At 40.8% G+C, this 13,324-nt stretch overlaps 1 protein-coding gene across 2 annotated transcripts in view; it reads left to right on the top strand.

Moving 5' to 3' along the window:
- Positions 1–13,324, top strand: part of EPHA8 (EPH receptor A8) — a 58,067-nt gene that overhangs the window by 23,680 nt on the left and 21,063 nt on the right. For both annotated transcript variants that reach the window (XM_072155449.1, XM_072155450.1), the window contains exon 3: positions 8,135–8,798. In XM_072155449.1, the coding sequence (XP_072011550.1) occupies positions 8,135–8,798 (664 nt within the window). The remainder of the gene's footprint in view (positions 1–8,134; positions 8,799–13,324) is intronic.

Here is a 13,324-nt window from a genome sequence, read left to right as displayed (position 1 = left end):
GCAGCTAGCAGCTATTATTACCTTGTCCCCTCAGGCTAATCTCCATTTGCCATGTTTCCTGGTAACCATGGGATAGAGTATAGAACAGCTGCAAACAACAGGAGGTTTGTTGGGAGTGTCAATAGTAGAGGAGTACAGAAAAATAGCACCTTAAGTGATGTCACAAGCATGTGACTCATCACATGCTTCAGGTTGTCCAATTACAAACTTGCTGTCCTGTTCTGGCTTAGGTGCCCTGAGCTGATGTCACAACCAGGAAGTGCCCACCCACTTCAAGGATAGCTGAATCTGATTTGATAATAAATGATGTTGGATATACCAGATATATCTCAGGATAGGAAGAAACCAGAAGCATGATACGAGATTTGTTGGAATTGTTGTCAAAGGCTTTCTCCAACTGTGCTAAAACTAGTATGTCAGTAACTTTACAGTTTGACTTTAAAGGGGTATTCTCATCTGGGCATTCACATTTAATTAAATTCATTTGCCATATGCAAACACTTCTTCAATTGGATGTTATTAAAAAAAATGTTCCTGTGTGAAGATAATTTCTCATAAATGTAGTCATGTTGTCCCTTAGAAACGATATAGCTTCCTCGGATACGACCACCTCACACTCTGGCAACAGTGGCCAGATATGCGCTAATGAGCTCTGCCTGACCACCTGGATTCAGCGTTCATTACCACAGGACGGCTGTAGGACATGCAATAACTCCCAGACTTTTAATATTCAGAAACTTTTTGTTTCTTTGTGCAATCCCTCAAGCAGCGGTGGCCGTAACCAAGGACACAGTCTTATTTCTAAGGGACCATATGACTACATTTATGAGAAATTATCTTCACACAGGAGAATTTTTTTAAATAACATCTAATTGAAGAAATGTTTATATATGGAAGATTAATGAAACTGAAAGTGAATGCCCAGATGAGAATACCCCTTTAAGTTAAATTTTCCAGACTTCTGGTGTAATTTGCACCAGAAAATTTTTTTCCGCCACATTTATCAAAGTTTTTTAGACCCTTTTTCAACACTGTTTCCTTTTTCAACTTGTCTCACCAAGGGGGCGTGGTTTCCAGAAACGGCATTGTGGCGCACAACTCTATGAAGGCGGAAAGTAGAACATGACAGTTCTAAACTAGAATTTAACATCACAGTAATAAATGTGGCACAGAAAAAAACTGGTGTCGTCTGCCTTTGCATCTCCCTCATAGTTTTTTTTAGGCAGGAGGTGACTTCAGGAAGGCTCTACAAGAATTGAAACATGCATCATCATTGGAAAACTTTTCTTGCTTGGCCACGCCACCAGGATCAAATGGCATCTTCTCTAGAATGCACCTTGCAGGCGACAACTCTTTTGGATGTCGCATGTGATCGCTGCTGCTACTCCAACCCCAAATGCATCACAATTTTACTCTTCCGAGATTACATTATATGTTCTATGAAGTAAGTCATTTATATGTGAGTCTCCTCAACAAAAGAAGTTCTAAGCTCCTTGCATCCTTGGCCCAGTTGTAAATTGAGGCATGGTCTTCTCCCGTAGAGCGCAGGAGAGGATTTCTTTCTATTATTTGCTTTTAGAAATGTTCGAATGTTTTTCTTTTCAAGGATAAAATGTTAATAGGCGTTTTGCTCCAGGCGCTACAATTAATGTATTAAACATGTGCAAATCTTTGCCTAGTTCTCCCCCCCACCACAACCCAACGCAGCACTTGCAGACAGGCCCTTCCTATCGGCACCTCACTTAGTAAGGCAGATTGATATCACCGATTCAGCGGTGGGAGACACATACCTATTTACTGGCTGCACAAGCTGCGTTACATAAGCTCAGGCGTTCGCTCCCTGTTTATAGGCTTAAGATTCATACCTGCTGTTCCAAACTCATTTCATTTCCAAAACAAGGCATTTCCAGGGAGGCTGATGCTTTGAAATAAGCATATCATTATACAGGGATTGAGTGAACAGCCAGACCATGATTAATCCGAGAGACTACCGCCCCGGTACCCCCCCCCCCCCCCCCCCCCAATGGTACGAGTGACCCTACTGTTAACGAGACAGTTGACAAAACTGAACCCCAGGACATATTTTTTTCCAATAATAACAATGGCACCCAGCAGAACAAACTAGGATATATCTTCCTTTTCCTGGGGCCTCACACATGATTTCCAAGAACCTCTTGAAAACCTCCCAATGTTTTGCTATACAATAGGGAAACTTCCTGCTTATATAGACTGGACCAATGTGACACCAGTTACTCAAACTCAATTGAGCAGCAAGACCACCATTAACCACTTTCATGTTAGAAAATTCATCTTAAAGGGATCTTTTGACCGCTTCTTCCAATCGTAACTTTTTGCCTCCTTTGATAGATGCCGCTCTACTGATTCCAGGAGAGTTGGGATTTTTTATGTACTCCCCAACATTCCTTAGAAATCATAATAATAATTTTGCCACACAACATGCAGATTAGGCTAAGGGCGGTGCCATATTGTGTGCTCAAGCCCAGGACCACCCATCTGACAATTAAGAATATAATTATCTTATTGACTGCACAGATTTACAGAACTGGTTGCTCGGGAATGGTTGGGGCCAACATAAAGTTGGATCATTAGAGGAGCGTCTATGGAACGGTGCAAAAAGTTGGAGTTGGTGTAAGTTCTCTCCAATAGTGTGAACATGTCCTTCAGCTATATTCCCTTAACCGCACCACAGGACGGATGGAATAGCTGTCACTCATGCTGCGCCGGCTGAGAGGGCTTCTCATTTGCTTCATTTTAGACACATTGTGATAGACACAGCGATGGAATCCACATTAGGATCTGAAATCACAAGCTCTAAAAAAAATGAATAAATTGTCCCTGAAGACAGAAGGGAGCGTTCATTATGAGCTGGCGGCTTCTGGACAGCAGGCACTGAACAGGACGGACTCCCTGAGCATAATTATGGAAATATTAAATGGAAGTACGAGGAGTATGGTGCACATAGAGGATGCTCCAGGGAAACCGATCCACTCTGTAGCAGTTATCAAGGTGTTATCAGGGAGTGCAGCTCTGGAGTATAATTCAGGATGTAATTCAGAATAACTACAGGATAAGTAATGTCATGAATGTACACAGTGACTGCACCAGCAGCAAAATAGTGAGTGCAGCTCTGGAGTATAATACAGGATATAACTCAGGATCAGTACAGGATAAGTAATGTCATGTATGTACATAGTGACTGCACCAGCAGCAAAATAGTGAGTGCAGCTCTGGAGTATAATACAGGATATAACTCAGGATCAGTACAGGATAAGTAATGTCATGTATGTACACAGTGACTGCACCAGCAGAATAGTGAGTGCAGCTCTGGAGTATAATACAGGATGTAATTCAGAATAACTACAGGATAAGTAATGTCATGAATGTACACAGTGACTGCACCAGCAGCAAAATAGTGAGTGCAGCTCTGGAGTATAATACAGGATATAACTCAGGATCAGTACAGGATAAGTAATGTCATGCATGTACATAGTGACTGCACCAGCAGCAAAATAGTGAGTGCAGCTCTGGAGTATAATACAGGATATAACTCAGGATCAGTACAGGATAAGTAATGTCATGTATGTACACAGTGACTGCACCAGCAGCAGAATAGTGAGTGCAGCTCTGGAGTATAATACATGAGCTTTTCCTTTGAACAATCTGGAAACTGGTTGAAGCCCTTCTCCTTAAGGAGATGTGTGGCCATAGAACACGCCCTTATACATAATATAATGATAACAATTTTGTATAAAAGCATGATCCAAAGCTTTAGGCAAAAAATTAGTAATTGTGTATGTAAAATAGGAATTTTCTCCCAAACTCTGAATCAATTAATATTTGCTTAGATTGTAAAACTAACTAACTAACTAAAACTAACACATTTTCTGGTTATTGTCTTGTCTTACTTATGTCGTAGTCAGGGTTGGCTCCAGGTTTCAGTAGGCCCCTGGGTGACATAGCCTCAGTAGGCCCCTTAGCAGTGAACTCATGTGGTGACATTAAAAATCAAGAAACTAAAACAGTCTCCTGTTCCCTCAAATATTCCCTAGTTTATAAACTCAAAAAGCCCCCTCATGTTATTTTATATTTAGCCCCTTTCACAAACATGGATTCCTTATGTACATCTTTATGTGGGCCCCCCCCAGCAGCTCTGGGCCCCGGCAGTTGCCCCGGGAAGCCCATTGCTGATTCCAGCCCTGGTGGTAGTAATATTTTCTCCAGTTATCTCTTATAGTTGACTATTTATACTGAATGTGTCCTGTACCGGGGGGAGGAGGGAGAAGTCTGTGATCTGCAGACACCGGTAAAAATGGCTTTATTCACAGAGAAGCCGCAGCAGCCACGCGTGATGGACAACGCTATATGGCACCTGCTGAGAGGAGTCGATCCGCGGGGCCCCAGGACATTAGTTTTGTCTGAGATTGACGCCTCAATTAGTGATGTTTCCTACAAATCCTTTCTTCACCGTCAATGGGGAAAACATAAAATATATGTATATTAATGTAAACACCCACTGGGTCAGCAGGAGATATATAGTGTTACGCAGGGACATCATCACGTGAAATATTATCTAGTTATGTGGATGAGACATAGTAACACAAAGGCAATGTAATACTATAACGTAGGATCACCCAATAGAGCGGCATCACATGACTGATGTATAGATAAGCCTCCCGGATAGGAATGGCATGAAGGTCCTTCACACGACCTTTGCTACGTTTAGTTTTCCCAGTTTACTTTTCTACCTTTCGCCCCCATTAGTTACATTATTGTTCTTTGATTTTTTTACGTAGATTTCGTTTATAAGCTCATTTCAGACGTTGATGTGGTCGCCTGAGGGAAAGGACACACAATCATCGGTTTTAAAATGCAGTTTTGACAGCCCAATAAAAGAAAAATCTAGTTACAGGCGGTCCCCTACTTAAGAACACTCGACTTACATACGACCCCTCGTTACAAACGGACCTCTGGATATTGGTAATTTATTGTACTTTAGTCCTAGGCTACAATAATCAGCTATAACAGTTATCACAGGCGTCTGTAATGAAGCTTTAGTGTTAATATTGATTCTTATGACAACCCAACATTTTTAAAATCCAATTGTCACAGAGACCAAAAAAGTTCTGGCTGGGATTGCAATGATAAAATATACAGTTCCAACTTACATACAAATTCAACTTAAGAACAAACCTACAGTCCCTATCTTGTATGTAACCCGGGGACTGCCTGTATATAGTTTAACTCTTTATAATCCGGGGCAACGTTTTGCCCTTAAAAAAAAAAAAAAATTGCAAAAGAAGAAAAAAATTTGACCAATGAAACACAAACATTGTGATAACTCCTACGTCCTCTGTGACGTCACTGGAGCTTGTAGTTGAAAGGGTTGTCTGATGAAAATTACAGAATGTTTGCAAATGATACATTTTTGCCATATAAAACTTTTTTTTTTTTATAAAATGTAATGTAAATAGTATAAATCATCGGCACCAGCTCCAAGCAGCATCACTAGTATTCTTCCTATTTGTTTTCAATGTACTTTAATGATACAAGCAAATTCAATCAACATACGTGTATTCAGCATATGGCAACATATGGCAACATATGGCAGAATAGAATAAGATGAAGTAATAAATCATAGAAAAATGAAATGAAACAAATGAAAAAATTGAAAAAATGTAAAAGAAATTAAGTAAAAAAATAAGTACATTAAATAATCATGATATTTTTCTTAAAAGTTTAAGTTTTTAATTTCATTCTTTATGATGTATTGCTTTATCTTATTTTTTTTTATCTTAGTTTTTTTTTGTCTTGATTCCAGCTTAAAACACTGTACTGTATGGGTGGAAGTTGGTGCAGATGATTTATACCATATAAATCCAATCCCTTTCATCCCTGTAATAACCATGGTACATAAGAGCCAGGGTGGGCTCCAGGATTCAGTAGGCCCCTAGGTGACAAAGCCTCAGTGGGCCCCTTTGCAGTGAACTCACATGGGATCATAAAAAATTCAGAAACTAAAACAGTCTCCTGTTCCCTAAAATATTTCCTAGTCTATTATAACTACCCCCCTTTATGGTTATTATTTTTTTTTATAAAGCCCCTTTATGGATTCATTAAATACAGCCCCCCTTACCCCCATTGGTTCCTTATATGTAGTCTCATATGGGCCACCCCAGCAGATCTGGGCCCTGGCACTTGCCCATGTATGCCCAGTGCTGTCTCCAATGTGATGTCCATATACTTTTTTTCTTAAATGCCACTCAAAAAGTTAAATATTTTGCATAGGTTTTTTTTTTCCCTTTCTTTTTTTCCTATGGAGAAGTCATTGTGAGAACTGAAGATTGCTCCTGAGATACCTGTGAAAAAGATTTTATTAGCCTAAAAGCCTCAATAGTAATGTTCTACTTTACAGGTACAAAATTCTGTCCCATTGGGAGATATTTATGCCCATAGACGTGTCAAATAAAGAAACAAAAGAAAGCAATGTGTTGTGTTTTTTCCTTTTGTTCTATATTGTACAGGCATTGTTTCCATATATTAGTACTTGTGCCTGTAAAGTAGAACTTGCTTCCTTGTGGATCACCATAATGGGGCAGATTTACTTACCCGGTCCGTTCGCGATCCAGCGGCGCGTTCTCTGCGGTGGATTCGGGTCCGGCCGGGATTTATCAAGGCAGTTCCTCCGCCGTCCACCAGGTGGCGCTGCTGCGCTGAAAAGCATCCGGATGCCCTGAAATTCACCGACCCGGACCAAGTGAAGGTAAGCGTGTCCCAAGCGACACATTTTCCGTTTTTAAATGCGGCGGTTTTTCCCCCCGATTTCCGTTGCGTGCATGCCAGCGCCGATGCGCCACAATCCGATCGCGTGCGCCAAAATCCCGGGGCAATACAGGGAAAATCTGCGCAAATCGGAAATATTCGGGTAACACGTCCGGAAAACGCGAATCGGGCCCTTAGTAAATGACCCCCAATATGTTGCAGTCTTTTGCAACAACAGTCTTTATTTGATATGCTGGATAACCCTTTCTGGGACATTTTAAGTACAGGCATAATATAGTATGTGTATATTTTGGCTTCTTTCTGTATACTTGATAGTGGTGAAGAACCCTTGCGGGAACGAAAAATGTATAGAAGCAAATGATTAAACATTGGAAAAAAAAACTGGAAAATGGAACAAAGATTTATTTTTTTAATACATTTTTAAAGTACACTTTATTTGTATTGTGTTGACCTCAAAAGACCAAAACTTTCTGTTTTTCTTCTCCCTCCCAAAAAAGGCATAAAATATAATATAGTACCAATGATATAGTCCACTCATCCTGCTCAACAAACCATCACAAAGCTCCGTCTATGAAAAGTAGCGTTCAATAAAATAATGTTTAAAATTTTATTTTTAAAGTTATATAAATAATATCCACATTTTTTTCCCCAGAATTTCTTTGCTTAAACTTACTCTGTGAAACCCAAAAAAGTGGATAAGTAGGGATATGGTACTAATAAAAACGCCAATCATCTTGCAGAAAACTTTGCTCCCAGAAAGTTAATTGCAAAAACTAACTTCCTTATGTCATAACTTATAAAATCCACAAGGACCTGACCACGGCATACCAATAACAATCATCTTCATGGGTGGAAGCTTTTTTTTCCATTCTGATTTTATTATTTGCAGCCAGGGACATACAAAGAGATTATAAGGAATGTTATCACCTAAAAACTAGTTAGTTGTACGTATAAGATAAATTGTATCTCTACTGTGGCACAACTGTATGGATCACCCCAGTACTATGACATCATTGTGTGTATTACCCCTGTACTGTGACATCACTGTGTGTATTATCCTGTACTGTGACATCACTGTGTGTATTATCTCTGTACTGTGACATCACTGTGTGTATTATCCCTGTACTGTGACATCACTGTGTGTATTATCTCTGTACTGTGACATATCTGTGTGTATTATCCCTGTACTGTGACATATCTGTGTGTATTATCCCTGTAAATCCCTGTATTGTGACATCACTTAGCATTGTATAAGTTGCGAAAGAAAAGTGAGGGGTTGGATTTGAGGTTATTGACTGACATGAGATTTCGTGTATTTTCTATCTTGTCACAGTGGGACTCTATCAATGAAATGGATGAGTTTTACAGCCCTATCCACACCTACCAGGTCTGTAATGTTATGTCTCCAAACCAGAACAACTGGCTACGGACAAACTGGGTACAAAGAGATGGAGCCCGTCGGGTGTATGCAGAGATTAAGTTCACGCTGAGAGATTGTAACAGTATGCCGGGGGTCCTGGGGACTTGTAAAGAGACCTTCAACCTGTACTACATGGAGAGCGACCGGGACCTTGGCACCAGCACTCGAGAGAGTCAGTTCATGAAGATAGACACAATAGCCGCAGATGAGAGTTTCACCGGTGTTGACCTTGGAGTACGGAGACTTAAGCTTAATACAGAAGTCCGTGGTGTCGGACCCCTGAACAGACGTGGATTTTATTTGGCCTTCCAGGACATAGGGGCTTGTATCGCCATTGTATCCGTGCGAGTCTATTATAAGAAGTGTCCTTCAATGGTGCGCAACTTGGCCGCCTTCTCCGAAGCAGTGACTGGCGCTGACTCCTCTTCCTTGGTGGAGGTTCAAGGAGAGTGTGTGGGTCACTCCGAAGAGAGGGATACCCCGAAAATGTACTGCAGTGCAGAGGGAGAATGGCTAGTTCCCATCGGGAAGTGTGTGTGCAGCGCTGGCTTCGAGGAACGTAGTGACTCTTGTGTAGGTAAGTCAGAAAAAATTATTGATTGCGCCTTCTGTATAAATGGGACCATTTTCTGGATTGTTTTACTGCAATGTGAAACTTTTTGGTCTAGAGTTGAGACCAAGAAGTCTCAAACAACAATACAATAAGCCAGACAATGTGATGATAGATCTCCCCCTGTGTCTTATTAAAATAATTCCTTTATTTATATAGCGCACGCAGATTACACAGAGCTTGCCAAATCAGTCCCTGTCCCCAATGGGGCTCACAATCTAATCAACCTAACAGTATGTTTTGGAGTGTGGGAGGAAACTGGAGGACCCGGAGGAACTCTATGCAGCTGCTGAACTGGATAGGACTTGAATTTGGACCCCAGTGCTGCAAGGCTGTAGTGCTAATCACTGAGCCACCGTGCTTCCCACAATGATAATGTATTATGTGTATGATTGCCCCAATTAATGGTGATCCAGGAGATCGATCTAGGCCTGTAAAGAGATAAAATGAAGAAAACTCAAATATCAGTTCCCCCGGGGATGGAGGGGAAATTTTCTACATAATCTTCCACAATTTAGAATTAGTCAATGGTTTATGTGGCATCAAAGATGTTTAACCCAGAGAGGGGGTGTGAGCCCCCCCCCCCCCATAAACCAGCAGGGAAACAATGAGTTACCAAGATAGCTGGAGGCTTATCAAAGGCCTGCCAACGGTATCTGCCTATCAGGCTATGCCACAGGCAGTGCCTAGTCAACTGACTGTCAAGTAATAATGCAGAGGAATACTAAGTATTTTACTGCATTTTGCAAGCATTTAAAGAATCCTTATCTTCAAGTCCCATTGTTGAAAATAGCTGCAAAAAAATTAATAAAACTGTATTCCGAATTGAGAGAACTTTATAAATAGGGCATGAAAAAACTTGTGGGAAGGTTCTTTAGCTTCAGTGTGAATCAGGGTATACCCAGTTACAAATAACTGCTTCTGTCTCTGGCTGGTCATTTAGTGTGCTGAGGCGTCATGGGATTTATAGTAAACCAGGGAAGAAGAAAAGGCAGTTAAACCTGTATAAAAGGAATAGCTGTTTCACTTTAATATTGGGGTAGTTGTTTGTGTTGTATCAGATGATGTTGTTATGGGGCATCATGGGATACATAAAAACCAGAGAAGAGGAAAAAAATCTAAAGAAAGTCTTATTTTAAGTGCATGAGGAGGGTCTGCACTTAAAACTTTTTCGTTTAGCTAACATAGCAGTCCCATTGGAGTTTAGGTGATGTAGCTTGCTCATTGCTGAGATTGGTTTCTCTCTCCCCTACCTCAAGCAGGAGGCAGGAGGTGGTGGTAAAGCAGTTTTTGCAGAGATTACTTGTAGATAGTACACATCTTGGGCAAGAATATATAAATATAAAAGTTTCCTTTTTAGCCTGAAACTATTAATGGCCTTAAAGGAAATCTACCACTAATATGAAGAATTGTAAACCAAACACACTGACATTCTGGTGTGTGACCCCTCTGGCAGGATCCACTCTTCTTCAAGTTTCCTATGCCCTTGTTCTTAAGAAAAAAATGCTTTAAAAATTATGCAAATAAGCCTGAAGGGCTCTAGGCTACATACACTTAAATAATTTAATTTTAAAAGCCTTTATTTGCAAAAACCTATAGCTAAAGTAGTTAAAAGAAGAGAAAATTCTATCAGAGGCGGCACACACCAGTATGTCAGTGTGCCTGGTTTACAATACTTCATCCTGGTGATAGATGTCCTTTAAGGATATGTTGATTGGTGGAGATGTCAACTATTTTGGAAGGAGCCAAACACAGCTCCATCTGCATTCCGGCTACACTATGTCGAATTTAACATGGCTGGAGAGCCGAAACAATATACTTAGTGCTGTGTTAATCCAGGTAAAACCATAGTCTTTTAAAGGAAACCTACCTAGGGCATAACTACAGTGGTAGCAGCCATAGTAGCGGCCATGGGACCCGCAGTGTTAGGGGGCCCCAGCATCTAACCGGACAATAAAGTATGGAGGATGTGCATCATTATATTCATATTATGCGTCACATTGTATGTATGTATTACAGATATGTGTGTGTATATATTAGCCTTAAGGAGGAAGGGGGCTGTATTCAGAAGTTTACTAGGGGCCCGGCCTCCCCAAGTTACGCCCCTTAAACTTACCATCAGAAGTAGATGTGAAGGTAGGTTCCTCCTGCCTGCCTCTGCCCTAATCTGTAATTTAATAATCCCGAAGCCTAACTTGTGGAAAATTACCTTCAGAGGCTACTGGGGCGTGTACTAGCCTGGCCGGGCACTGGGAGCTAAGGATACTCCACACCCCAGAAGCCTCTGCAGGTGATTTACATATTACTACAATAAAGTATTTTAACAAGTTAGGTAGGTTCAGGAGGAATCTACCATCAGATCTATTGATGCTAAGTTTCTTTTAAGACTGAGTCCCCTGTGATCACTTGCACTATCCCTGAACCAGGGTCACATATCCCCTGATGGAGATATCCTTCTGGTGGGGTAATTAGAGGCCATGACTCCACCTCTTCAGTCAGTCTAGTCGATTGTCAAGGTGTCTCTGGAGCAAGGTGTTGAACGTTCAGGACAGGGTTAATGCCCTTTTTTATTTTCCTCTATATGGACTGCAATTATTTCTAATTATCCACCGAGATGTTTCTCACTTTCCCCACGACGCACGTTCAGAAAATTCTATTTCTACTCGTCGGGCTCCCGTAGGAAACTGGAGTGAGGGAACATTACATTTCCAGACTCATAAAGCTCCCGCCACCCTGGTTCCAACTGTGCAAACGCTGATAGATTGGCGCGCCTGACGGACATCTGACTCCATCCAGTCATATCGGAGTAGACTGTTGATATAAATGGACGATCTGGGGTCCCAGGGAGACTCTTTAGAGGGTTATTTGTTTGGTCGGCTCTATAATGGGTACTTAGTGGAAAGGTGTCCTCTTCTTCAAACATGAAAATGATGTTTGCCAGGATCGCCGCTGTCTCCCCGGACGTCTTTCTGCAGAACTTTATTCAAGGTTAAATGCTGATGGCTGTTATCAAACCTTTCATTAATTATTTCAGCACTAATTATCTGGAAAATATTGACTTAATCCAAGAAGCGGGAACGTGGAACGGGCTGTCTGCTGTCCGCCAGCTGCCGCCTTTGTGTCTGTATCACCCCTGTACTAGAAGACATAGCAGAGAGTCTGATCCATGGACGGTCCCGACGTTATCCTGTAGAAGATCCATCAACTTCCAGATATTATAGAAGGTGCCGGAGCTTTGTGGGGGGCAATGTCCACCCTTACTGAAACAGGAAGTGCGGAAATGACGTAATAATAATTTTCTTAATCTATAGAACTATTTTTTCCACCAATTTTAGATTCAGAACTTCCCAGAAGTTTCTCTGCAAAATCCTCAGATGGGTCATGCTACTTTTTTAGTGAATATAATCAGTGAGACCTGATTTGAGGTGTTTTTTCCACAAAGATTTTCCTTCAGAAAATCTATGCCAAAATTTGCCTTGGTAAAGAATCCTAACATTGATGAAGTAACAAATGATCATTACAAGGTCACAAAGGGTGAAATCTAAACATTCTTCTGTGGTTCTCCCAAAGTTTAGGAGAACCACAAAGCAATCTTTGGATCTTTTACAACCTAAACTGATGTTATCCAGTTAAAAGAACCAGGGAGGATAAGGATTGAGTCTTCATTAAAGAGACACTCCATCCAAAAACAAAGAAATTACCATAAGCTCAAGTAATGAATTACAACTAGTACTTATTACTTTCCCGGCTGTTTTTCCCTCATATATTGCATTAGGATGCAATATGAACCTACCTCCAAGGTTACAGTTTCCAAACTGGAGTCTATAGAGATGTCACCCATCACCGGCATCAGATCTTCCTTTATGATGGACAGTACCACACAGACTCTCCATAGGGGGAAGAAACTTCAGTTATATATAATAAGTAAGGTTCCTGTCAAACAGTTATAAATAAGCTCAAGTTTTTTCCTCCCAGCTTATTTTGGAGAATATAGATCTAGAGGATAATCGCAGTGCACTCCTAGCTAGTAGAGATGGGTGCGTCTATATCTTGTCAATTGAAACTGTGCTGATGCAACATGGGATTGATAGTAAAGCAAAGGAAATTTAAAAAAAATGGAAATATCAGAACAGAGATTATACAATCAGGTGCAGAGTGCATGAATGGAAAGGTGTTCACGTTAAACTTTCTAGATTAGTACAATGTGTATCTTCAATAGGCAGCAGGATGGGGAGACAAGCTGCACTGGGGACTACAGTCATGGCCATAAGTTTTGAGAATGATACAAATGTTAATTTTTACAAAGTCTACTGCATCAGGTTATATACTCCAGAATGTTATAAAGAGTCATCAGCTTAACAGCAATTAATTGCAAAGTCAATATTTGCCTAGAAAATGAACTCTTTCCTGCAAAATACATTTCAACTTCATTGCAGGCCTGCCTTAAAAGGAGCAGCTAACATTGTTGCAGTGATTGCTCCAGTAACACAGGT

The sequence above is a fragment of the Engystomops pustulosus genome, chromosome 6, assembly GCF_040894005.1.
Source record: "Engystomops pustulosus chromosome 6, aEngPut4.maternal, whole genome shotgun sequence".
NCBI classification, from domain to species: domain Eukaryota; kingdom Metazoa; phylum Chordata; class Amphibia; order Anura; family Leptodactylidae; genus Engystomops; species Engystomops pustulosus.
Note: the sequence above shows the minus strand (reverse complement) of the source record. Positions and strands in the feature narration are given on the sequence as shown.